This window comes from Cimex lectularius, unplaced genomic scaffold (genome assembly GCF_000648675.2).
Source record: "Cimex lectularius strain Harlan isolate CLEC.00 unplaced genomic scaffold, Clec_2.1 scaffold195, whole genome shotgun sequence".
Lineage (NCBI taxonomy): Eukaryota > Metazoa > Arthropoda > Insecta > Hemiptera > Cimicidae > Cimex > Cimex lectularius.
The window spans coordinates 423,563-447,053 of record NW_019392761.1 but is presented as its reverse complement, the minus strand read 5'-3'; the positions used below and the strand labels follow the sequence as shown (position 1 = coordinate 447,053).

Here is a 23,491-nt window from a genome sequence, read left to right as displayed (position 1 = left end):
CGTACAATACAGCAATTTTGTCCTCTAACTTCAATCCTATCCTAGCTACATCCAACATCCAAGAACATATTGAGCTTATCATATACTGGTGGAGAAAGTGGAGGACAAGATTGAATAAAGAAAAACGTACTCGGTGTTCACATTGAAAAAACAGACTCAACAACAGACATCTGACTATAAATACTAAACAAAACTTATACAAGACTTTACTGCAACCTCTTTTGGGCATACGGATTGGAACTACGGAGTTCTGCCAAGACATCCGACATCCGGCGCTCCAATCCAATAAAAAAAAAAATTAAAAAAAAAACGGATGCGACATCCGATGCCCATGATTTTAATCCTTCATTTGTTTTTCGTTTTAATTTCATCATGAATGGCCTCACAAAATAAGAATATACATTTTTAAGGATATTTAGGAAAAACATTTCATATTTTAAAATCATTTTCCATTCTTAGTGGCGTAACAAAAATAGGACGATTTGAAAGATACTGTGCTCACACAGTAATACCAACCACTTGTTGCAGAGGGGTATTCGGATTACAGAGGTGTTAAAAAATACATACATATGAACAAAAAAACAATTTCAGCACACACTTTATTATTTCGGTTTCACTTTGGTTTTTCGTATGATTCTCCCTCTTACTGACTCGCGCACTTACTCTCTTACTCTCCTTCCCTCTCACACACTCTCCCTCACGCTTTCTCTCTCTCTCTCTCTCTCTTTCTCTCTCTCTCTCTCTCTCTCTCTCTCTCTCTCTCTCTCTCGCTCTCGCTCCCATTCNAACCTACAATACTAAAAATAAAAATAACGTTCAAAAAACACCTGAGAAAAACATATGGTGAAATATTGAAGTGGTGCGTTAATTTTGAGCAGGAGTTTATATATCCACACACTCTCTATCTCTTTTCAATTCTCCTCTCATACACTCTCCCTCATTTACTCTTTCTCAGTCACCCACTCTCTATCTTTACTTTTTCTTTTTCTATCTCGCTTCCCCTTCCCCGTCATGTTTCATTTGTGTTCTTTAAAATTCTGTTATTGAAATTTTGTATAGTTCCGATTACTGGAATGTTTGGAGTGACGAAGTTCAGATTAGGGAAAGAGTTTTGTATATCCATCTGAAAAACGGTGTCAAAACGTTACTTTTGAAAATATCTTTTAAAAAACTCACTGTTGTTTAAAAAATAAATAAAAAACTATAAAAACACGGCAATTCGTAGTAATTACCGAGAACATCGTAGTAAATGTGAAATTGATAGAAGACATTGGGGTTTCTTTTAAAAATAACTTTTAAGAAGTAACTAATAAAATAAAATTATTTATACATCTAATTTTTACATCCAAAAATAGCACTTAAAAAATATACATTAAATGGATCAATCCAAATCCATATTAAAAAACAAAACACCTTGATATTCAGATCATCATGACTGTCATTGAGACCTTTAAATTAATCACTACGAAATGTACGTTAAGGACGTAGAATTACGGATAATTAGGAGACACTATAAGTTTACTATAAGTTCATTTTCCTACTCTCTTAGATGTCACGGACATTGATAAGCCTCAAGTTATTTTTTTCCAGTCCCAAGTGGAACTAAAAAGAAGCTAATTGGGCAAAATTTAAGGAAAAAACGTATGAATTAATGGTCAACTTGAATTATGAAGTACATTTGAAGAAATTGTCAATAAATAGTGACCTATTTATTCCGAAACTTAGCAAAGTCAACTATTTTTTGAAGGGGAAAAGGCCACGAAAACGTCTAAAAATCTTTATGAACACGAACTTCAAATTCTTAAAAGATTAAAACAAACGAATCAAAGCATCGTCCATTGAAAAATTATTATCGCCCAACGTGGGGCTCGAACCCACGACCCTGAGATTAAGAGTCTCATGCTCTACCGACTGAGCTAGCCGGGCTGCTGAACGAGGGTTGAAAAGAGCATACTTCAGTCACATCATCGAAATTCAGAAATATGTATGTCGGAGTCAAAGTGAAAACGATCCCTTCATGAATAATACATACGTGTTTTTGCCTAAAGAAATTAAAAACAAGTTTTTAAAAATTTCCTTATTTTAAAATATCAGTTAAATCCAGTCTCTCTTTCTCACTTTCTCTTTCTCTTTTTTTCACTCACCCGCTCATCCTCTTTTCTCTCCTTTTCTCACTCTCTCTCGCTCCTCTCTCTCTCTATCTCTCTCGCTCTCTCTCTCACTTACTCTTTCTCTTTTTCTCATTCATCCGTTCATTATTTTTTTACTCTCTCTCACCTCACACTCACTCTCTCGCACTCACTCACTCAATAACTCTCCCTATTTCTCTCCCCTCTCACTCTCTCTCTCCCTCTCTATCTCTCTCTCGCTCTCTCTCTCTCACTTACTCTTTCTCTTTTTCTCATTCATCCGTTCATTATTTTTTTACTCTCTCTCACCTCACACTCACTCTCTCTCGCACTCACACACACAAACTCACTCAATAACTCTCCCTATTTCTCTCCCCTCTCACTCTCTCTCTCACCTCTCAATCACTCACTCACTCTCCTTTTCTCTTTCTCTTGTTCTCACTCACCCAATCACTTCCTCTCTATCTCTCCTCTCACTTATTATTCGAAATCCAAATATTTTATATAGACGAAAAATTTATTGAATACTGAAATTGAAATTGGTGGTTATATTTTTTATATCGATAAAAATATGTACATACTGGACATGTCTGAGGTTCTTGTCTTTTTGGAGAAGAAGCTTTTGGACGTGCTTTTTTTACAGTGAGTTTGCTACAATCACTTGAAGATCCTTTCCCCTGCAAAAAAGTTTTACTTTTTAATACTTCTTAAAAAAAAAGTTTTATGTCGCTCTCTTTCTTTTCCATTTTATATATGAAAATCCCTAAGCCCATCTAGGTCTCTGCCAAATTACTCCGCTATTCCTCCACTCCAACTCTTAAATATCGTCTTTCCTATTTAAATGCCATTCACTCAGGGTGGTGGTGTAATTGATTTCCTCCGTACCTACTATATAATTATCCACTATAAATTCAGGGTCGAAGGGTTAGTAAATATTCCGCCATCGGACCTCTCACACTACACATTAACGCTAATAAATACATTCACTCCCAGAACACGCAGGGGACACAAATCTATCATTATTATAAACAATAAAAAACAAATAACAATAGCTCTCAAACAGCTCGGTATATTAGTCCCCCCCCCCGAACATTACATCTACAACTGGGCAATCTGTATTAATGAACTTTTTGGGAAATTTTTAAATTTAATAAATTAAAAAAATTTAATAATCATGTAATTAAACCATTTATGTTTAGCGGTCCAATTGATCATATAATTTCAATTAATTGTTCTTTTTATGGAAGGTCTTGGTTGAGATAATAAAGTTAGTGTCACAAGCCGAAGGTCGTGGGTTCGAATTCGCCTCGTGACACTAACTTTTTCATATAAACCAAGACCTTACATAAATAGAATAATTAATTAAAACTCATGTAATTGTTCATTTATTTTCTCTAGGTTTGTTTTATATTTCTTAAGTTATATATTATATATTTATAATGTTATTAAATAATAAGAAATCTTATTATTATTATCTTATGTTGTGATAAGAGAAAACCGTATTGGGGAATCGCAATTTATTCTCCCCCTCCGCAATTTCTAAAAGGGAACGATTAGCTTTTACGAACGTCATTTTAGATAATAGAATGACTGTACTAGTGTAAATAAAGTTTCCATTTAATTTTTTTCGAGAGATTTTTGTGTAAATGTGATTTGTAAAAGTTGAATCGGTTTTTTTATGTTGGCAGAACTTTTGCCTGGTTATGTTTAGAACGTAGACTTATCATAAACTTAAAAACTATACAGAAAGGAGAAAACCTTCGGATGTGTCGCTATGCTGTCCGAATTTGTTTGATTTTCAACAATTATGAGACAGGTTGATCTGTAAATTTAAGCCGGACTTCATAGAAAAAAGTTTAGTGGCGTTTGTGTTCATTATCGGTTCGTCCTCATGGATAAAACGCTGGAATTCTACAGGCTCGAGGTGACTGGGACGGAATGGGAAGTGCCCGTCAGGTATCAACAACTGATACCAGTCGGTAGCGGATCATACGGCCAAGTCTGGTAAATACAATAAATTCATTCTATTTAAAAAAAATTAAATGTCTTATTTCATCTGCAACTTAATTGACAAAAGGGACTTCGTACGCCTACACATCAACTATTTGAAAACAGAATTTTTTTAAAAGAAAGCTAAAATTTAAGGTGTGTAATCCGGGCTTAGGTCGATACGGTTGATTTTTATTTCCATGATCGTCCCAACAGCAAAATTAGAATTGGAAATTTCTCTTGTTTCCTTTTGTTTTCGACGTGAGTTTTGGCACAAGGGACCCTTCAACTACAGTCTATTTATAGTTGTATCATTTCTTTACTTTGATTCAAATTGGCAGTATTTTTAGCCGTCTTCTGTTATCCCTTTTGTTTAAATTACATTTTCTTCTAATAAAAGAAAAAAAAATATATACAGGGTGTTGGGCTACTTGTGTTACAATCTTTGCCAGTAGATTTTACTTATAAAATGGAACCAAAAAGTTCTAATTAACTATGGTATGAATTTCAACAGTCGGGGGTTATTCCTCTTTTTTTCTGATTTTTTAGGATTTTTTAAGGTTTTGGACAAATCCGTCGAAACCATTTAAAACTGCGTTAAATTTCCAATAAGATGTGATCAGTACTAAACTTGTAAACGTTGAAATAAGCGTTTTAGTCGAGAATTTTGAAAAATATTTTTTTTTTCAACGTTGAAAAACTTATGGTGATTCTAAACTATTATTTACAAACCTAGAGACCAGCAAATTTCAAAAAACACTTCATTTAATATCCTTTTAGTGGTACAATCGCTTTGTTAATTACTTTTGTCAAATATGAGGAAATTGATGAAGGAAAGGAAAAAACCGTGGTTGATGGATTGGTAAGGTGGAAAGATTAAAAAAATATAAAAAAAACTTAATTTTGACTGAATTAGTTAAACGTTTTTTAATTTGGGTTCGTAACCGAAATAGTGCAAGTGTTTACTTATTTACCAATACGACTGCTACTTTGATTAAAGGATTATTGTATTTTTGTGTTATTATTCCCTGGAATAAAAGAGCTTGAAGGTTCACAACGTTTTTAGTTAATTCATTCCAAATTTCCTTAAGTTTTTATTATTTTTTTTTATTATTATCAATCTTTCCACCTTACCAATCGTCAACCACAGTTTTTTCCTTTCCTTCATCAATTTCTTCATCTTTGCAAAAAGTAATTTTAAAAAAATTAAACCAATAAAAAGGATATTAATGGAGTACGTTTTCTGAAATTTGCTGGTCTCTAGGTTTAGAAATAGTAGTTTAGAAACAACGTAGTAAGTTTTTCAATTTTGAAAAGAAAATTATTTTTCAAAATTCTCGCTACAAAAACGCTTTTTTCACGAACGTTTATAAGTTTAGTATTGATCACATCTTATTGGACATTTAACGTAGTTTTCAATAGTATCAACGGATCCGTCCAAAACCATTTAGTTTTGAAATTATAATTGTTCATTTGAAGAAAAGTCGTGAAACCATAAAATATCGGAAAAAGAGGAATAACGCCGATACTTTTGAAATTCGGACCATAGTTAATTCGGACTTTTTGGTTCCATTTTAAATGTAGAATATACTGGCAAAGGTTGTAACACGAGTAGCCCAAACCCTGAATATCAAAATAACAATAGACACGTACAAAAAATTAAAATAACAACAGATCCATGCGATATCTCACATAAAAAAATGATAAAACATATCTTGATACATTTTATCTTTGTTTTTTAATCAATACCCGTAAGTATCAATGTAAATTAAAAAAAAAAGTTATATATACCTGCAGGTAATTTTGTTACACAAAGCAATAAAAATTGTATATACTATACTTTTTGCACTTCCTGATTTTTTTGCTGTTTTTTTAAATAATTTTTTATAGAAGATTTTATCACTGTTTCAATACGTCAACCATCTTGAATTGTTATTGCTTTGTTTTTCTTTACATATGAACATCAAACTGTTTTTTTTTTCTTTTCAAATCGGTTAACTGAGTTGCTATAAAACAAAAAATTACTTAAATTTGATCGTTTGGCCTAAATGGAAATTGATTTTAAAAATTAAAACTATGCCAAATATTACAAGCATAACCAGAAAAAAATAATGTTTATGAAAAACATAAAATTTTAATATTTTGCTAATCAAGTTAAATATTTTGCTAATCAAATAACCCTTTTGCAATTTAAATTCATCCTTTTCCAAAGCAAACTCACCCTTTTGCCATCAAGTTAAATCTTTCACTAATCAAATTCACGCTTTTGCAATTTAAATTCAATTTTTGTACACATAAAAATGCATACTTTGCAAATTAAATTCACTCTTTTGCAATTTAAATTCAACTTTTGTACACATAAAAATCCATACTTGGCAAATTAAATTCACTCTTTTGCAATTTAAATTCAGCCTTTTACAAATCAAATTAACTTTTTTGCAAACCAAACTCGCCCTTTTGCAATTTAATTTAAGCATTTTGCTAATCAAATTCCCTTTTTACAAATAAAATTTACCATTTTGCAAATTCAATTAATCCTTAAATTCACCCTTTTACTAGGGCAAATTCACTCATTCAATTAAATTGCATATTCACTCTTTTCATTATATTCATTATATATTATTTCATTATATTCATGCAGATATTCACTCTTTTATAGTGAAATTCACCCTTTTGCAAATCAATTTCACTCTTTCACAAATTAAATGCACTCTTTTACATATCAAATTCACCTTTTCATAAATCAAACTCACCTTTTTAGTAACAAAAATCATCCTTTCACAAATTAATTGTACTTTTTTACTAATGAAATTCACACTTGTGGAAATCAAATTCATCCTTTTGTAGAGGAAATATACTCTTTTTACTAATGAAAGTCATCATTTTGCCAGTAAATTTTTTTTGCAAATCAATTCCTTCTATTGCGAATCAAACAGTCAAATTTACCATTTTGCAAATTTAATTCTTGCTTTTACTATCAAATCCACCCTTTGCAAATCAAAGGCCGTTGTCTTTCATTTTTAATTAAGATTTTTTTTAATGTTCCTTTTCTTCATTGTCTTGTTGTCCTTCTTTTTTCAATTTATAGATGAAAAAATTCTTCTTTTTGGCCTTTGTGTTGAATGTGCTTTTTAAAATAAAATTATGATATGAAAAATTATTGTAATGGTTTCATTTTAAAAACACCAACACAAAGGACTAAAAAAATCATTTATTAAATGTTTCTTTTGTACTTTACATAATTAACAATAAAATCGTTCATTCATTCATTTAATACATAACTTCCTTACCTAGTACTATTGCATGGGTAAGTATCCCAGTTAAATAAGTAACACTTATTGGTATGGCTTAGAAATTTGAAGAATTTCTAGAATTTTTTAATTATTTGGAAAAGATAATGTGAATGTTAACATCTGCTTATATCTTTAACTTTCAGTAGCTTGTACTACCTTTTCATAACAATATCTTTTTATTAATATAATTTTTCTTATAATTGTTATAGTTGCTAACAGAAAAAAAACTTGCTTAAAAAAATTGATTTTCAGTTCTGCAATTGATACCCAGTATAAGGCAAAAGTTGCAATTAAAAAACTACCTAGACCTTTTCAGTCGGCAATACATGCAAAACGTACTTATCGTGAACTGCGAATGTTAAAACATATGTGTCATGAAAATGTAAGTATTTTGTTAGTTTGTTTGCACACTAACAATGTTCTTCCTTTATGTATTATTGTAATTATTGTTATATCTTGTACTCTACTTTTTCCAGGTAATTGGTTTACTAGATGTTTTTCAATCCTCAAGAAGCATTGATGATTTTCAAAACCTTTATCTAGTAACACACTTGATGGGTGCTGATCTTAATAGTATTATAAGAACCCAACCATTATCTGATGACCATGTTCAATTCTTGGTGTATCAAATTTTAAGAGGCCTTAAATATATACATTCTGCTGGAATAATACACAGAGTACGTAAATAAATAAGTGAAACGTATTGTTTAAGAAATAGACACAAATTTACCTTTAAACTTTATGGTTCATTGTTGTTTTATGTTATGTTCACTAGAAAATAATTAAATTAAAAAAAAATTAAAGCCAAACAAATAACTTTTTCTCATATAATATTGTATTTTTAATTTTTCAGGACCTTAAACCATCTAACATTGCTGTTAATGCAGATTGTGAGCTTAAAATATTAGATTTTGGATTAGCTAGACCTACTGAAAATGAAATGACAGGATATGTGGCGACACGTTGGTATCGAGCTCCTGAAATTATGCTAAATTGGATGCATTATAATCAAACAGGTGAAGTTAGTTACTTTCAGCAAAAATGCTTAAAAAGCTACTTTACAATTTATCTACAAAGAACATTTTATTTATTTATTAAACATAAATATTTTCATTAATATTACAGTTGATATCTGGTCAGTCGGTTGCATAATGGCAGAACTTATAACAAGAAAAACACTTTTTCCTGGCAAAGACCGTATCCTTTATTATCAATTTTTTTTACACTTTTTAGTTCTTTTTAACACGTTTTATAGATAGTTAGACATAGTTCGTAGGCTTGGTGCATATTTTTGGTGAATAAATACACAAAAGATCAGTTCAAAGTATTTGAAGTAAACTGCCATGTGGAATTCTGTAAACATTTTGATTTTAATTTTTTATTTATTCGTTTATCTAATAAATAAACAAAGAAAATGGACCAACAGAAAAAATTGTTTACTCTCCCTTGACTTGGATTGAAGTAACTTCCACTTTGGGACTATAAAAGTATACACTTTGATGTGGAGGGGTAGGGGTGTCTAAATCCAACAACTAAAAACAATTTTTTTGGTTTCACAAGAAATTTACGTTTTGCATATCAAGTTACATGAACAAACACAACCATGAACATTTATTATTAATATGAATCTGAAAAGCAACATTTTAAGGACTTAACCAGGTAAACTACATAAAAGTAGAACAAATTATAATATGTATAGTATTTAGAAACATTTGTTGCATTGCCTTAACTGACTTGAGTAGGGGAAGAATGCACAGGCAGCCCTAAGGAGGTTTATTGGACACAAAGGTTTCTACCGCTGTCAACATTTACTTCACAATGCGCCAAATTGAAAATGTGCGCACTGGTTGGAAGGCTTTTCATAATTGGGGGACAACTGGAGTCTTCTAACCAATTGAGTTGTCAACCCTTGTCACCAAAGTGAAGGCAAAATATTTTGGTTTGGTAAAATGGATGGTCTGTTTGTATTAGGTGGTCTCAAAACTTGGAAGTATGTAAGGTGTTCTTTAATTCATTTACTGAATTTCTTACGTTTGGTTCACACACACTGAGTTGCATACCATCTTGTAAACTCCACTTTGAGACCATTTGTCGAATGGATTCTTTAGGGTGGGAACAATTCTGACGGGTGGAGCCAGAGCTTTGAAAGGCTATACTTATACCATTGTTGAGGAAAGTACAACAATATGCAAGCAACAGAAAGTTTTATACTGTTCTTACTACCTGGGTAAGTACTACCCTATACCCCTGGGAATATGCTTTGGTGAAGCTTTAGGAGGGTAGGGATGACACTGGGAACAGTACTCGAGCTGGGCAACCAACTGACTCTGCTCTAGGTCCTTGTGGCCATACTGATCCCACTTGCCATGTTTGTCAAGTAAACTCCGCCATACCTTTACCGAGCTAAGTTGTCAGAGCTTAAATCAAGGTACACCGGTTTTCGACTCATCTTCACAATTACAGATGTGTCTAGAATCAACGAGGGTGCATAAACTTCATGGTCTTCCTGCTCTACTGTAGCATTTACAGTGAATTTGTAAGCGATTCGACACATACTTGGGGTGAATTGAGACGATTGTGGCTCTGATTATCTAGTCTGCATCGACCCTTAGTGTGGGCACTGCAGTCTGAGAAGGGTTTTCCGTCAACCCTCTTTTTGTGCTCTTGTTCCAAAGATACCATGAACTGGAGTGTCTTGAAAAAACTCTGTTGTTGTTTGGGTAGAGTAACGAAAAGTTGGAAGAGACGGCTAAGTCCAGGACTCCCAATCTTTGTAGAAGTTCTCACTTATCAAGAGATAGGTGGCCCTTGGAGGACCTGGCACAAAGAAGAATGGTAATCCTCACCCAATTAAGGATAGGCCATATGAGGTTGACATACCAAAAGCCCACGTATTTGTCTGGCATTTAATTGAAGGTTGTCATTCGGCTCTATATAAAGAGCGTGAAGTATGCCCTGAGATATATCAGTATTTGAGCCCCCTGTTCTGATTTTTGGAGGAAACAGGATTTTACTGTATATAGTATTTTATTAATATCTTGTGTTTCTTTGGGTATATTGAGACCGAATCTATTTATTTCCATGAATGTTTAGTGTGAGAGGGTCAATAGCGGAATATTTAGTCCCTTATTGAACTTCAATTAGGTTAGTTATATAATACGTAAAGAGGGTGATGAAGGACGATCAAGTACCCCACTACCTTAACCGAGTGAATAGTATGAGATAAAAAATAATATATTTAAGAAGAGTGAAAGTGTGAATGGGTTTCGATTTAGACACTGATTACATTGGGGGCTAAAATGACAAAGTTGTTCATATCCCCTGGAGCCCAATCTCTCAGCGGCCAGACAGATAACACTGATATCTGACTCTGGACTGCCAACACCTGGGGTGGATGATTATCAAGGCCTGCTAATAATTTAATGCAGCTTAATAAGCTGTATTTGCTGGTTGACTGCAAGAAGTGATAGGCTCAATTCTGTACACGGGTGTATGTCCATGTATGTACAGTTTTGAGCTTAGATTATATTACTGTTTTTATTGTTAATGTGTATTGTGTTGTAAAATGTTAACTTAAGCCTTTTTTAGTTAAACAGGTTTTCGGTCAAATGTTTCTGGTATCCATTGACGTAAGCCAAATATCTAATTATTTGAAGTTCTTTTTCCAAGTTCTCTTTTGATAATTGTAGTCTGATTGCTTGATCGAACAACCAAATGAAGCCTGCTATTTTGTGTGATCAAGGGTGGCTAAAGCTTTTATTTTTAAATAGTTTACGCGGGTAAGTTCTTAAAATGTTGCTTTGTCTTTTAATATTTATGTTAGTAAAAAGTGTTCATTGTTGTTTGTTCATGGAGAAATTTGAAGATGCAAAAAATAAATTTTTTGCAAATCGATTGTTTTGAAAAAAAAAAAGTTTTTATTTAATGGATCTGCCTTCTACCCTCGGCCATTATTTTCCCATCATCTTTCTCCTTCAGATGGGTATATACTATATTATATTTTAAGATATACTGTACAATAATTTAAAAGGCATCATGTTTCCCATGACTATAGAATATCAAAGGGACCAAAAATAAAATGATTTTACTGCCAATTTATTGTGTTGCTTATCCACTCGTATAAAAACCATAATTTTTATACATTAATTTCCAGGTGTTTAGTTTTTGCAGCATATTAAAATTATTTCAGTGGTATTGGCTATTATTTTTATTATTAACTAATCTTAGAAAGTCAGCAAATCTTCAGTTGATAGTTTAGGAAATCCCTTAAGAGATAACAGACTTAAAACAACCTAAAAAACATAAAACAAAATATTTGGATTAAGTTAATATACATGTTTTAGGTGGTCCTATTAACCAAAGTGATTAATATAATTAATTGTTTTTTTATACAAAGTATGGTTGAATTGAAAAATCAGTGTCACAAGAAGGACTTGAGCTATCGTGACTTATTTTTTTTAACTCAACCACACTTTGCATTAAAATATAATAAATCAATTAAATTCGTATTAAATATGGAAACTGATCTATGTACGGTGTGTCATAAACATTACTCATGCAAACATTCCTTGTTTGGTATAAACATTGTAATACAAATTACAAAAACAAACAAAAAATTGTACAAAAAGACATTTTGTGTAATCAAATGTGGCAATTGATCCATGGTTGATTTAATTATTGCAATTTTATCTATTGTACAGTAATTTGAATGGAGAGATTGGTCATCAGTCTATTCTATTGATCAAACAAAATGGCTTACTTTTTGGTGATACTGGGTAGTAAGGCATAATATCATTTTAATCGGATATCCGTTAAGGCTAATTGACTTGACGTATTGATTTTCTAGTAGTATTTTTATTCCTAATAATTTGTTAGTTAATTAATTCAACTGTAAATCTGTTATTCATAACTAATTTATCCTAAATAATAAATTGTTGAAGTCGTGAGGAGCGGTTAAGAATGAAGTATTTTAGAAAAACAGCTTATTCATTCTTTTGCCGATGTTTCAACCTTTATACGGGTCATCTTCAGGGCCTGGGTGAATTATAAATCATACATTGATCGGACAAAATACAATACAGATGTAAATGTAAATTTTGAACCAAGTATTTCATACTCACATAAAGTGTGGTGCTATTCTTGAGTTGTCATAAAAGAATTCACTCAGGCCCTGAACCGATAAAGGTAGAAACATTGGAAAAAAATGAAAGTATTTTTTTTAAATTTTTCATTCTTGACCACTGACTTGACTTCAACAAATTATTGAACAACCGGTCACTAAAAACAATAATAAAGTTGTTTTTCACTATGATGCATTGAGTGAATAATATTTATCTCATAAAATGACTGTGTTTTTTCTCATCAGAATCCAAGCATGTTCTAAAATGTAAGAACAAAGGAATTTTAAATTGAATGTACTTCTACTGACTACTTTTTTCTTTTATTACTTTTTTTTTTTTTTTGTAATGTGCATAATTTAGCATGTTAGATGTTGCTTGTTGATTGTGCTTTCCCTTTACTATGCATTAGATATTCATCAACTGAATTTAATCATGGAAGTATTAGGAACACCAAACAGTGATTTCATGAGAAAAATTTCAAGTGAATCGGTAAGTAATGACAAAATTTATATTATGACATACTTTTGTTGGTTGCAGTATAACAAGCATATTATAATTTATGAATAACAATTCATAATTAACACAATAAACTTATGTTTGTGTAAACCAAATACATTTTCTTTTTGTAAAAAGATGTTATTCTAGTACCTCCATACTTCATATTTGATACTTATTTATTCAGTGTGAAGTGCAGGAGAGATCTTACTTTTTTTGCTGTTGTAATTGAATGAGACCACCTTTCCATCAAGTGAATTGTAAGGAAATTAAAGCATGTTCTTGCCTGTAATTTTATTAATAATTTTAATTTTTTTTACATACAAAATCGTTAAATTTTATTTCATCTTTAACAAATTTGGTGATAATATTGTGGAAAATTTCTTCATAAAAAAAAATTTAAGTTCGTGGGCGAAACAAGAGAGCTTCTTTTTTCCCACCAATATCTTTCAACCTTGACACTGACACACCCTTACTTACTCAGCAGTCAAATATTGTTCTTTCCAACAAGTGAATCATAAAGAAATAAGTAGCATGTTCTTGCCTTATTCTTATGAACAATTTTAATTTGTAGTCCCTAAGATAGTCCCCTCTGTCTCAATCTTTCAGGGACATTTAGTACTCTGTCTCACAGGAATAAACTAATGCAAACCTAGCGATTCTACATGTTCTGAGGATTACTGTCTTTTGTACTTGTGGAATTACTCCATGGTTAATTCTGACCTTGTCCGACCTCTTCTAAATGTGGGTGAAATAATACCCGTGGCCAACAGTAGCAGAACAACAGTCTCCACCTTGCTTACTTTCCTCCATTGGGCTGAAATTTCAGAAGAAAGCTCGTAGTACTTGCAGCATTTTCTTGATACGCGGACTCCACATTCCAGTTATTTGGCAAAGTAATGTGCATTTTAAAACTTTACATTTCCTCTTGTTTTGTCAGGTAAAAGCCTGTTATGCCTGTGAGGACTGTACAATATCTGTATAGTACTTGTTCGCTATCTTCCAGTACTACTGGAGTGGTAACGGTAATAAGGATCCACTTCCTGCAGTAGATTTAAGCGTATGGCCAGTATTAGGTGAAAATCTTTGCTGCACTATGTCTCAAGGCATTCTAGATACTTGCCCCAAATCCTGCACGCTTCATCCGTCACAGTTGAGTCCCCGACTATTCTTTTCAGATACGTCTTCGTAGATACCACCTAGTTATGGATGCCCACCTATGTTTCCAGGAATAGCTTTCCATGCTTTAACCAAGCAACCAAAGCCTCCGGGATTGCTGGATATTGCCCTTGTAATGTCTTCTCCCTCCATCGCTTTGCCGCCTCCTCACTAACCCGATCAACTTGGTGTACATTCGCACAATCTCCCACTGAAAAGTTTAATGGCGTCTGTGATGACTACAGCTTTAATAGTAGGCATGGAGTGCATGGAAATGCTCATTGTGCAAACGTCTTATATCAAGTACTCCTTTGCCCCTCTATCACATGGAAGAACCAGTCTCTCCAGTGCTGCTTGGTCACAAGTCGGTAGCCGACCATATTTTTTTATATTTTTATTTTATTTTTATTTATTTATTTATTTTTTTTTTTGAAAAAGAAGATGGTTTGTGTTGGGGTTGGAAGGTAAAGAAATTATCCACAATACTTTTTTTTGGCAAACTGTGTCTTTTAAACTTGGCCTCTGCAATCGATAAAACTTTTAATATTATAATATATTAAAAAGTGAACATCATCTAAATTACATATACTGGGTGTCCCAGTTCCTTCTGACGAAACTGAGGGAATCGATTCCACTCTTCGTTTGGAGCAAAAAATGCTCAGGAGAAAATTTTCGGAAAGTTCTCTATTTTGAAGATATTCGTCAATTTAGGTTTTTTTCAACTTTTCACTACCTTACCCCATAAAAACGCTTACAACTTCCAAAATGTTGAGACTACAACAAATCCAATTACACCATTTAAAAGAACTCTAAATTTGCTGTAAGATACTTATATTTGCAATAATCTGAATGACATAAAATGTTAGCCATTATCAATTGGAATATGTCAAAATTACAAACTTTAAAATTTTGGTCATGATTGCACGTTCTACTGAGGTTATAAAAAAATACCTACAACTTGTCAAATTTCACAAAAACTTCTTCATCTAATATGCTTTATGTTGATATATCCAGGGTTTTAAATAATGTTGCAGTAGAGTTGAAAAATAACAATTGAATGTTTGAAAACGTGAGCTAAGGTAAATTTGAAGGGGGGTAGAAATAAATCAATTAGAACTCGCTTTGTAAAATAAAAATGACATCTGTAATCTCACAAAAACCATACCAGAAAGATTCATACAATAAAATGCAATGGTTCTTCTTGTAGCAAGCACCTAACAACAAAGGAGGAACTTTTCAGAACAAATGCGAAATGAGAAAAAAACCTAAATTGACAAATATCTTCAAAATAGAGAACTTTCCGAAAATTTTCTCCTGAGCATTTTTTGCTCCAAACGAAGAGTAGAATCGATTCCCTGAGTTTCGTCAGAAGGAACTGGGACACCCTATAAACACTTGTACACTCATTTATTTATATTTTATTACCTATACTATAAATACTATACTTCATATAAAACTCCATATTAATTAATCAGTTGGTTTATTTAATTGTATTAATGTTCAAAGAGCATGTTGTATGCTTTTCAAACTTTTTCTTTGTTGTCTTTCATCCTCTCTTACTCTCGATTAAAATGAAATAAGATTGTTTAATTAATATTGAAAGCTCTACTACCAGTTACCTTGTTTTAAAAGTAGCTATTTGAAGTTGTGTAATTGAGATTATAAGAAACAAGGCGTGTAAAAATTGTTCACTGTTTAAACTTATTTGTTAATTAATATATTATTTATGAATATGTTCACATCATTTGGTGAGAGTGTTAAACTTGTAACTTACACATATGTAGCATTTTTAAAATGTTAGACATGTTATTATTTGAAATGTGTGTATTATGGGGTGATTCGAGACGGCTAAGGCATGGGACGTCCCAACCTCCAGACTTAACCAACGCGATCCAGCCCTTTGACTCTAAAACTGCAATAAAAACATGATTGAAATAAAGTGGCAGAGTCAATGGGCCAGATCTGCAAAGAAGTTTTGATAATCAAGGGCTCTGTCAATTGGACGATCTAACTTGTAGAAAGGGTCATCCTCACCTGATTAAAAATAGGCCATGCAAGGTTGACACTCGGACACTTTTGTGTCCAAGTCCGCATATGTGTCCAGCATGTAGAGAAGTTGCCCGATATGTCCTACCTAATTGAATGTTGCAATTACTGCCTACATATAGAGAGCACGTAGGAATGCCACCTGATAGGAGAACTGTGCTTGAACATGGCAGCGAGTATCTAGGTCCCCTGTTCCAATTTGTGGAGAAAATAGGCTTGTTTTATTGTACATTGTTACTGCCATCATTGGAGCAGCATCTGGTTGTCGGTAGAGGTTAGGTCAGCAGGTTAGAAGACCGACCAGCAGTACAAATTATGAGGAGAAATGGGCAGTTGACAGTGGATTCTTGAGTTAGAACCTACGACCATTATATGTACTGCTCTATTTCAAACTGGAATGACGAATTAAAACTTCAGGGGCTGTTCATTTATTAAAATCTTTAACAGTGTATTACTTTGTAGAATCTTGTCTTAGTTTTCTTTGTGTATATTGAGAGTACATTATCAGTGTCAATTTGAATGGTTTTTTGCAGAGAGCTTTCTTCCTGATCCTGATCACTCGATTTGAAAATTTGAGTCCCCTATTCTGATTCTTGGAAGAAATAGGGCTGTTTCAGTACTGTTTGTAATAGTACTAATAGTTTTGTCCACTAATGGGTGTTGAGAGTGAATGTATTTCTTGGCATAAATGAGAGATGGCCAATGGTGGAATACTGAGTACCCTAGCGGTTAGTTATATTATAGATGTAAAGGGTGATGGAGGTTTTGGTCTTCCTATACTTGCTGCTTTGGTATGTCTGATGTGTTTCAGCTTCTTGCCATCTCTAGACTGACCACTGAAGATGGATAGGAGTAGAAACCTTACAGAATCCAAGAGGAAATATTATAAATGGAAATATTATATATTGTTATTTGATCGCTTTTATCATTTTGGTATGACTACTTCTTTCCAGTTTTGAATTTCAATGTTAAACTTCATTGGCCAGCGCCACACTAGAAGGAATGCGACGACAATTTCCGCTGCACAAGCTTTTATTCAAAACACACAGCCAGCGACAGACTGGAAGGAAATTTCTGTCGAGCTCCGTTGGTGCACCACGTGTCCGTCAACAGGATTTTCTGCTGGGTTCCATCTAAGCAGGTCAAAACAGTACAGAGTAGAGGGGTGCGGCACACTGGGAAGAGGCAGGCAATCAAACAGCAAAAAGCTGATCTAGGATGGACATAGACCATTTTATTGTGGAAGTTCAGAAAAGGCCCTATCTGTGGAAATTTAAAGACAGAATGTACAGTAACAGGGATGCCAAGAGAAAAGCTTAGGGGAAGACATTGCTGGCATTTTTAATGAAGAATGGGCTGAGTTTTCCACAACAAAACAAAAGGAAACTGGTAAGTTTACTATTAATTCTATTTCACTACATTAATTCGATCGTTTATATATTTGTATGTACTTGTTGATTTTTTCTTTTACTATTTATTATTTTGTAGTATTATTGCTTTAAAAAAAGTGATTCAAATGAGTATAAATTTAATGCATACAGAAGAGGAGTTTTTATTTATTCTTTTTAATTTTATTTTTTATTTTGAAAAAAAAATTTAGTTTGAAAATGCATAGATTATTGTGGAAACTGCATTAACATAATAGAAAATATCCATATAATTTATTAGTCGTAACGAATGCTTAAATACAACTATCTTGCCATGGAAGTGTCCCTTCTTGTATGAAGTATTTCAAGAAAACATCCCTTGTGCTTTCTGGACTTATTGTCCTTGTATTTCCTGTTGATGGTAGAGTGTTCAACGACATACTGATAATTCATCTTCAAAATTATACCCATCATGCCTTCATACAAAATTGTGCAGAACGCAGGTCGCTTTTACAATAATCTTAACAAAATCTGGTTCAGTAAGAATACTCCTGTGTAAAATCCTCCATTTATTGGAAGCATTCCAAAAGCACATTTGACACACCTGCGGGCCCTGCTGAGACGGTAATTAAAAATGCGTTTCTCTTTGTTCAAATTTCTATTACCAAAAGGTCTCATCAAATGTTTGTGTAAAAGGAAAGGAAATCTTCGACTATGATGAATGGTTGAGACAGTCCATTGGAGTTAGGGAGATTTGCATTATTAGTTCAATTGACCACGAAAAAACTTTTTCCCCAAATTCGAATTGGTGAAGATACTGCTGTCACCTTCCTTGCCACAAGCACCCATATCAGTAGCAATAAAACAACAGAATCTGCAAGTGCCATGAGCCCAAGTGAAAAATACTTTTTGTAGTTGAAGTACAGTGAACCACTATGAGGGTGATTAGTCATGCAAATATGTTTGCCGTCAATTACTCCAATGCAATTTGGGAAATGGGTTTTCGCATAAAACTGTTCATCTATTGTCAGCTACATATCTTGAGAAAGCTCTGGCATTTCCTTAGTAATAATATAGTAACGTTTGCCACAAATAAATGCATGTTCCCTTCTCAATTTATGCAATCATTTACCGACCCAATAGAAAGTTGTGAGCTAGCGTGTTGAATTCATTCCGGTTGATGAAATACCTGAAAAAAATATTTTGAACTCGATATGACATTTGGCAGTAAGCATGATATGCATTTATTATCAGTAACATACTTTTAATATCCCTAATTGAGAAATGCTGTACACAATTTGTGTTGTTAGAATTACTTTATCTTTCAATGTGTCAAAGCTTTATCTCATACTTGTAGCTGTAAAACACAATACCTACTTGAATTTCATGTCAAATTTGTTTTCTATTGCACATTTAATATTACTAGGTATTATATAATACTATAACCTACAGTTTTTTCTTTTTGTTTGCAGTTAATGATGTGCAAAAATGGTGGAAGAATCTAAGAGACTATTTTGTCAAAGAAAAGAAGAAAGCAAACCAAAAAAAGTGGATTGCCAGCAAGAAGAGAGAGAGAAAAAATAGGAGGATTCCTCCATACTCTGAAGCACTGAAATTTTTATATATAGTGCAAAACGAAATTATTTCAGACAGTAGTATCGACGAGCCAATTGACAAACTCGTTGACATCTCAAACTTTATCACACCATCTTGCGATACCACAACAACCCTCAACATCTCAGCAGTATTCTTCGCCACGACCTTTGTCGTAAAGCAAAGTTCAAAAACAAAAAATTACTTTGTTTGAAGAACATTTGGTGAAGTTGATGGAGAAAGATCAAGAACGGAGCATGCAGAAAGATGATGCAAGTAAAAATTTCCTGCTCTCGCCCCTTCCAGAAATGGAAACTATGACACCCTCTGAACAGTTCGATTTCAAACTGCAAGTAATGAATATCATTAAAAACATCAATTATCATTCATCAGAGCTACAACAACCTGCTCCAATAAATCCTCAGTGACTTCAACATTTTGCCCCCCCCCCCTACAACACCGTCTTCCTCTGGCAATATTCATAATACTTCACCTTCTGTTTTGTCCCACATGGAGTATGAAGAACGATTTTTCACAGAAATGTAGCATATTGTACAATAATGGATTGGAATAATAGGATTGTTTGGTTTTTGAAACCTAATGAAGTTATCCAAACATTCGTTGTAGTCATTCCGTTCATTTCCACCATGTGGCCTGTTCAGGTTGGGTGGATTTTTCATCGAGAAATTCCCGTCGCATTCCGTCTAGTGTGGCGCCAGCCTAAAGGTTGGTTACCTTTCAAACCGCAATACAATATTTTCCAAGTTACATATGTTCAAAACCTCTCCTCTACACTTTCTCTCTCTCAACAAAATCAGTTTCCCTGTGGTATGCAACTTTTAAACACCTTACTTCTTTCTTCATTCTCAGTTTATTAATTCTCACTTACAGTAAAAGTAAACATTATAAATGCTAAGATTTATTTTCACAAAACACTGATAGGCTATTCGAACTGTTTTTTCCTCTAAATATTGCAATTGTGTAAAATTATTTTTTGTAACACAATATACATAAATGATGTAATGTTAAAAGCGGTTAAATGTAATAATAGTGTCTTTATTATTGTATAACATTAGATTGCTTTATTATAAATTTGTACGGAGTAAAGAACCTTAACATTGCCTGCAGATTTTGATCATTTAAATCTTATTCTTAAAATGTGTGGTACCCCGTCTGTGGAAATCATGAACAAGATTTCTTTTCTAGAGGTACTCTATCTTAATGTGCATTAGAATAATAATTATATAATTTTCAAAAATGCCCATCAAAATTCAATTACAATGGCATACGTAGATAATTTATATTTAAAAAATAGTATCGGTAGCAATAACTACATAACGGCTACTGTGTCCTTTGTTTCAAGGTAAAGTAAGACTGACATGATAAAATGTTGTAATATTAAATTAACATTTATTTGCATTTTCGTTCCTCCATTATGGTTTATTATTATTAACCTTTTCAGGGCTGATTTTTAGGATGCTTGACGCATTTCCCTGCCTGTATTCTCAGCTGCTATGTAACACGCCCGAAGCCCGATTCACTTTTACTCCTCTTGAGGTGCACCAATTCCGTTCAAAATTTGGCTTTATATTATTCAGGATATTATAGTTTTCAACAGAATTAAGTAAATGGAGGGGGGGAAAACAAAGTATTTAATTGAAAATTTATTATTCACAAAAAGTGTTCATTATGTATTTTAAAACATAACGAAAAAACAAAATAAATACAACAAAATATTACAATTCCACGTTAGTGGTTCTGGGTATGAATCCTAGCATAGCTGATGGCTTTTTAATTGATAATGGTATGAAAAAGACATTGTAAGACATTAAACCCTGTTGTATGACAAGAATTACATTACTTTTTATTATACTTACTAAAATTACTATTTAAATTACTTTATATTTTATAACAAAATACATATAAATAAGGACAATAAAAACATTCTGAAAATTGTTGTGCACTTAAATAACATAAAACTAAGACTGAGGGCACTTGGCAGACAAAAGGCGAAAAAGCAGAAAGACAATAGTGTAGATGGTAGGGAAAGGTAAAAAGAGGGGTTGGTTGATGATGACGATTGGAAAGGAAGGGCAAGAGAGGTGTCTGCTACACATCTCAGCCCAATAGATGCCGTGAATGTCCTGCCAAAGATCTTAAAATAAAAAAGAAACAAGATCAAGACAACTCGTCACCAAGTCCTGAAAAGGTTAATGATAGAGCTAATTGTATAATGTTGATTTATTATTCCTTGTTTACTTGCTCAGTAGATTTAAAGTGGTTTCTGGTCATTTAGTATAAGTTTTAATATTTATTTTGTACAATGCTGGAATGTATTAATCTATTATTGCAAATTGAAACAATGGAGTAAAACTTGCTGAAAAGAGGCATTTACTCTGCTTTAATACACTTAATTAAACTTTATTTAATTAGCAAAAAGGAGGGAAAATTCAAAAGGTGGGGTTGAGATGGGAAGTTAGTGCCTGAGGGGAAAGAAGTCACGATAGCTCAAGTGGTAGAGCAGCGGCGTATCAAGCCGAAGGTCGTGGGTTCGAATCCCGCTCGTGACGCTGACTTTTTTATCTCAACTTAAAATCTTAATTGAACTTTATTTGATATTGGTTATTAGGTTTATTGTCATTATTGGTGTAGTTTTCTTGTTTTTTGACCTACAGGGGAGAAATTACATACAGTGTTTACCTGTGATGAAAAAGAAAGATTTTCAAGATGTCTTTAAAGGTGCCAATCCTTTGGGTAAGTTTAAATCTTGTTACAATAAAAAAAAATCTTATTTGAATTTACTCATGAACATTTATTTTAGCAATAGACCTTCTTGAAAAAATGCTGGAACTTGACCCAGAAAAGAGGATAAAGGCAGAACAAGCGCTCGCTCATCCGTACTTGAAGCATTATGCAGATCCTACAGATGAGCCCACTTCTCCTCCGTATGATGAAAGCTTTGAAGATATGGATCTTCCAGTTGAAAACTGGAAAGGTAATTTTTTAAGTCTTAACATTCTTTGTTTTGAATTTAAGCATAGTTAGATGGGAATAATGCCTAATTTTAATGCTGATTAAAAACCCAATGAATACATGGTACACATTGAAGTCATTCAGTGAGTACTGTAAAAGTTTAGTGGTAAATTTTCTTTTATTAACTAAATAAGGTGGAAACATATTCATTACACATACAATTTAATATACTTTTTGGAATGATATACAGCTATCTCTTAACATTTGCGAGGGTTATGTCCCAGAAAAATTACATGATGTTGATAAATAGGGAGGGGCATAATAAGCAATAAGCATAATAATCCATGGTAGTTGATAATGACACAAAAAAATATGTGATTTGTTTTAAGTTTTAATAATTACAGTGCTCCAAACTAATTGGTGCAGAGGAGTATTTGGAATACTGAGGCTGTTAAAAAAAAATACATACTTATGTACAAATAAACAATTCCAACAAAATATTATTTTATTGGATAAACAAAACTGTCGATTTTTCTTTTAAAAATCTGTTTTTTAATTTATTTAACATTTTCTTCATTGCTTTTTCCTATTTTTCTCTCATTTTGGAGCAGTAGGTATATTACAGTTAACACAAGAAAAATGTAGACTGATCTGACATTTCATTTTTTAGTACTGAAGGGAGGTGAGGGATTCACAGAACAAAAGAAATTCTTGAAAAATCAAACGGTATAGAGTAGCTGGTCTTGGCCTTTCATATGACTCCCTCTCACTCTCTCCCTCTCTATCTCTCTGTCTGTCTCTGTCACTCTCTCTCACCCCCNTCTATCTCTCTCTCTCTCTCTCTCCCTCCTTCCTTTTCTCCCTCCTTCCTTTTCTCCCTCCCACTCCCTCCATCTCTCTCCCTCCCTCCCTCTCTCTCTCACATTCTCTCCCTCCCTCCCCCCTCTCCCTCCCCTCCCTCCATCCCTATCTCTTTCTCTCTCACATTCTGGGTAAAATTAATTAGTAATTTTGGGTAAAAATTTTTGATTGAGTTATGTTCAATGAGATATTTTCATTTGAAACAAATTATACATAAGAGAAATATGTAAATTTTAGGTTTATTAAGTGATGTGACTCTACAATTCACTTGTGACTATTCTACAAATATTTTTTTTTCAGAACTGATCTATGAAGAAGTAATCAACTTTAGGCCACAATGTTTTCCTACACCTTCCAGTTAAAACAAACCGGTTAAAATAATAAATGTATAACACTTTTTAACTTGTTTCATTGTAACAAGAAAAACATTGAAACTGAAAAAAAAACTAAGAATAATTGTTTCAATT

The 23,491-nt window shown here is 32.9% G+C and overlaps 2 protein-coding genes and 1 non-coding gene across 4 annotated transcripts in view; 1 reads left to right on the top strand and 2 right to left on the bottom strand.

Annotated features, from left to right (window-relative positions):
- LOC106663305 overlaps positions 1-6,041 on the bottom strand; it is a 12,767-nt gene extending 6,726 nt beyond the window's left edge. Inside the window, exons 1-2 of the mRNA XM_014388024.2 lie at positions 5,910-6,041; positions 2,711-2,806 (exon numbers count right to left, since the gene is read on the bottom strand). Of these exons, the coding sequence (XP_014243510.1) occupies positions 2,711-2,717 (7 nt within the window). The 5' untranslated portion in view covers positions 2,718-2,806; positions 5,910-6,041. The remainder of the gene's footprint in view (positions 1-2,710; positions 2,807-5,909) is intronic.
- Trnak-cuu lies at positions 1,854-1,926 on the bottom strand. The gene has a single exon. It is a non-coding gene; the product is annotated as a tRNA-Lys (tRNA).
- Positions 3,738-23,491, top strand: LOC106663306 (mitogen-activated protein kinase 14A-like). Of its 2 annotated transcripts, none has more exons than XM_014388026.2 (9): positions 3,738-4,133; positions 7,664-7,793; positions 7,888-8,088; positions 8,265-8,427; positions 8,537-8,608; positions 20,319-20,398; positions 21,866-21,944; positions 22,012-22,185; positions 23,325-23,491. In XM_014388026.2, the coding sequence occupies exons 1-9, from the start codon at positions 4,021-4,023 to the stop codon at positions 23,384-23,386; spliced, it is 1,074 nt and encodes a 357-aa protein (XP_014243512.1). In that variant the 5' UTR covers positions 3,738-4,020; the 3' UTR covers positions 23,387-23,491. The 2 variants fall into 2 exon arrangements, with proteins under 2 accessions (XP_014243512.1, XP_014243511.1); XM_014388025.2 differs by lacking the exon at positions 20,319-20,398 and adding an exon at positions 12,941-13,020 and having other exon boundaries at positions 3,741-4,133.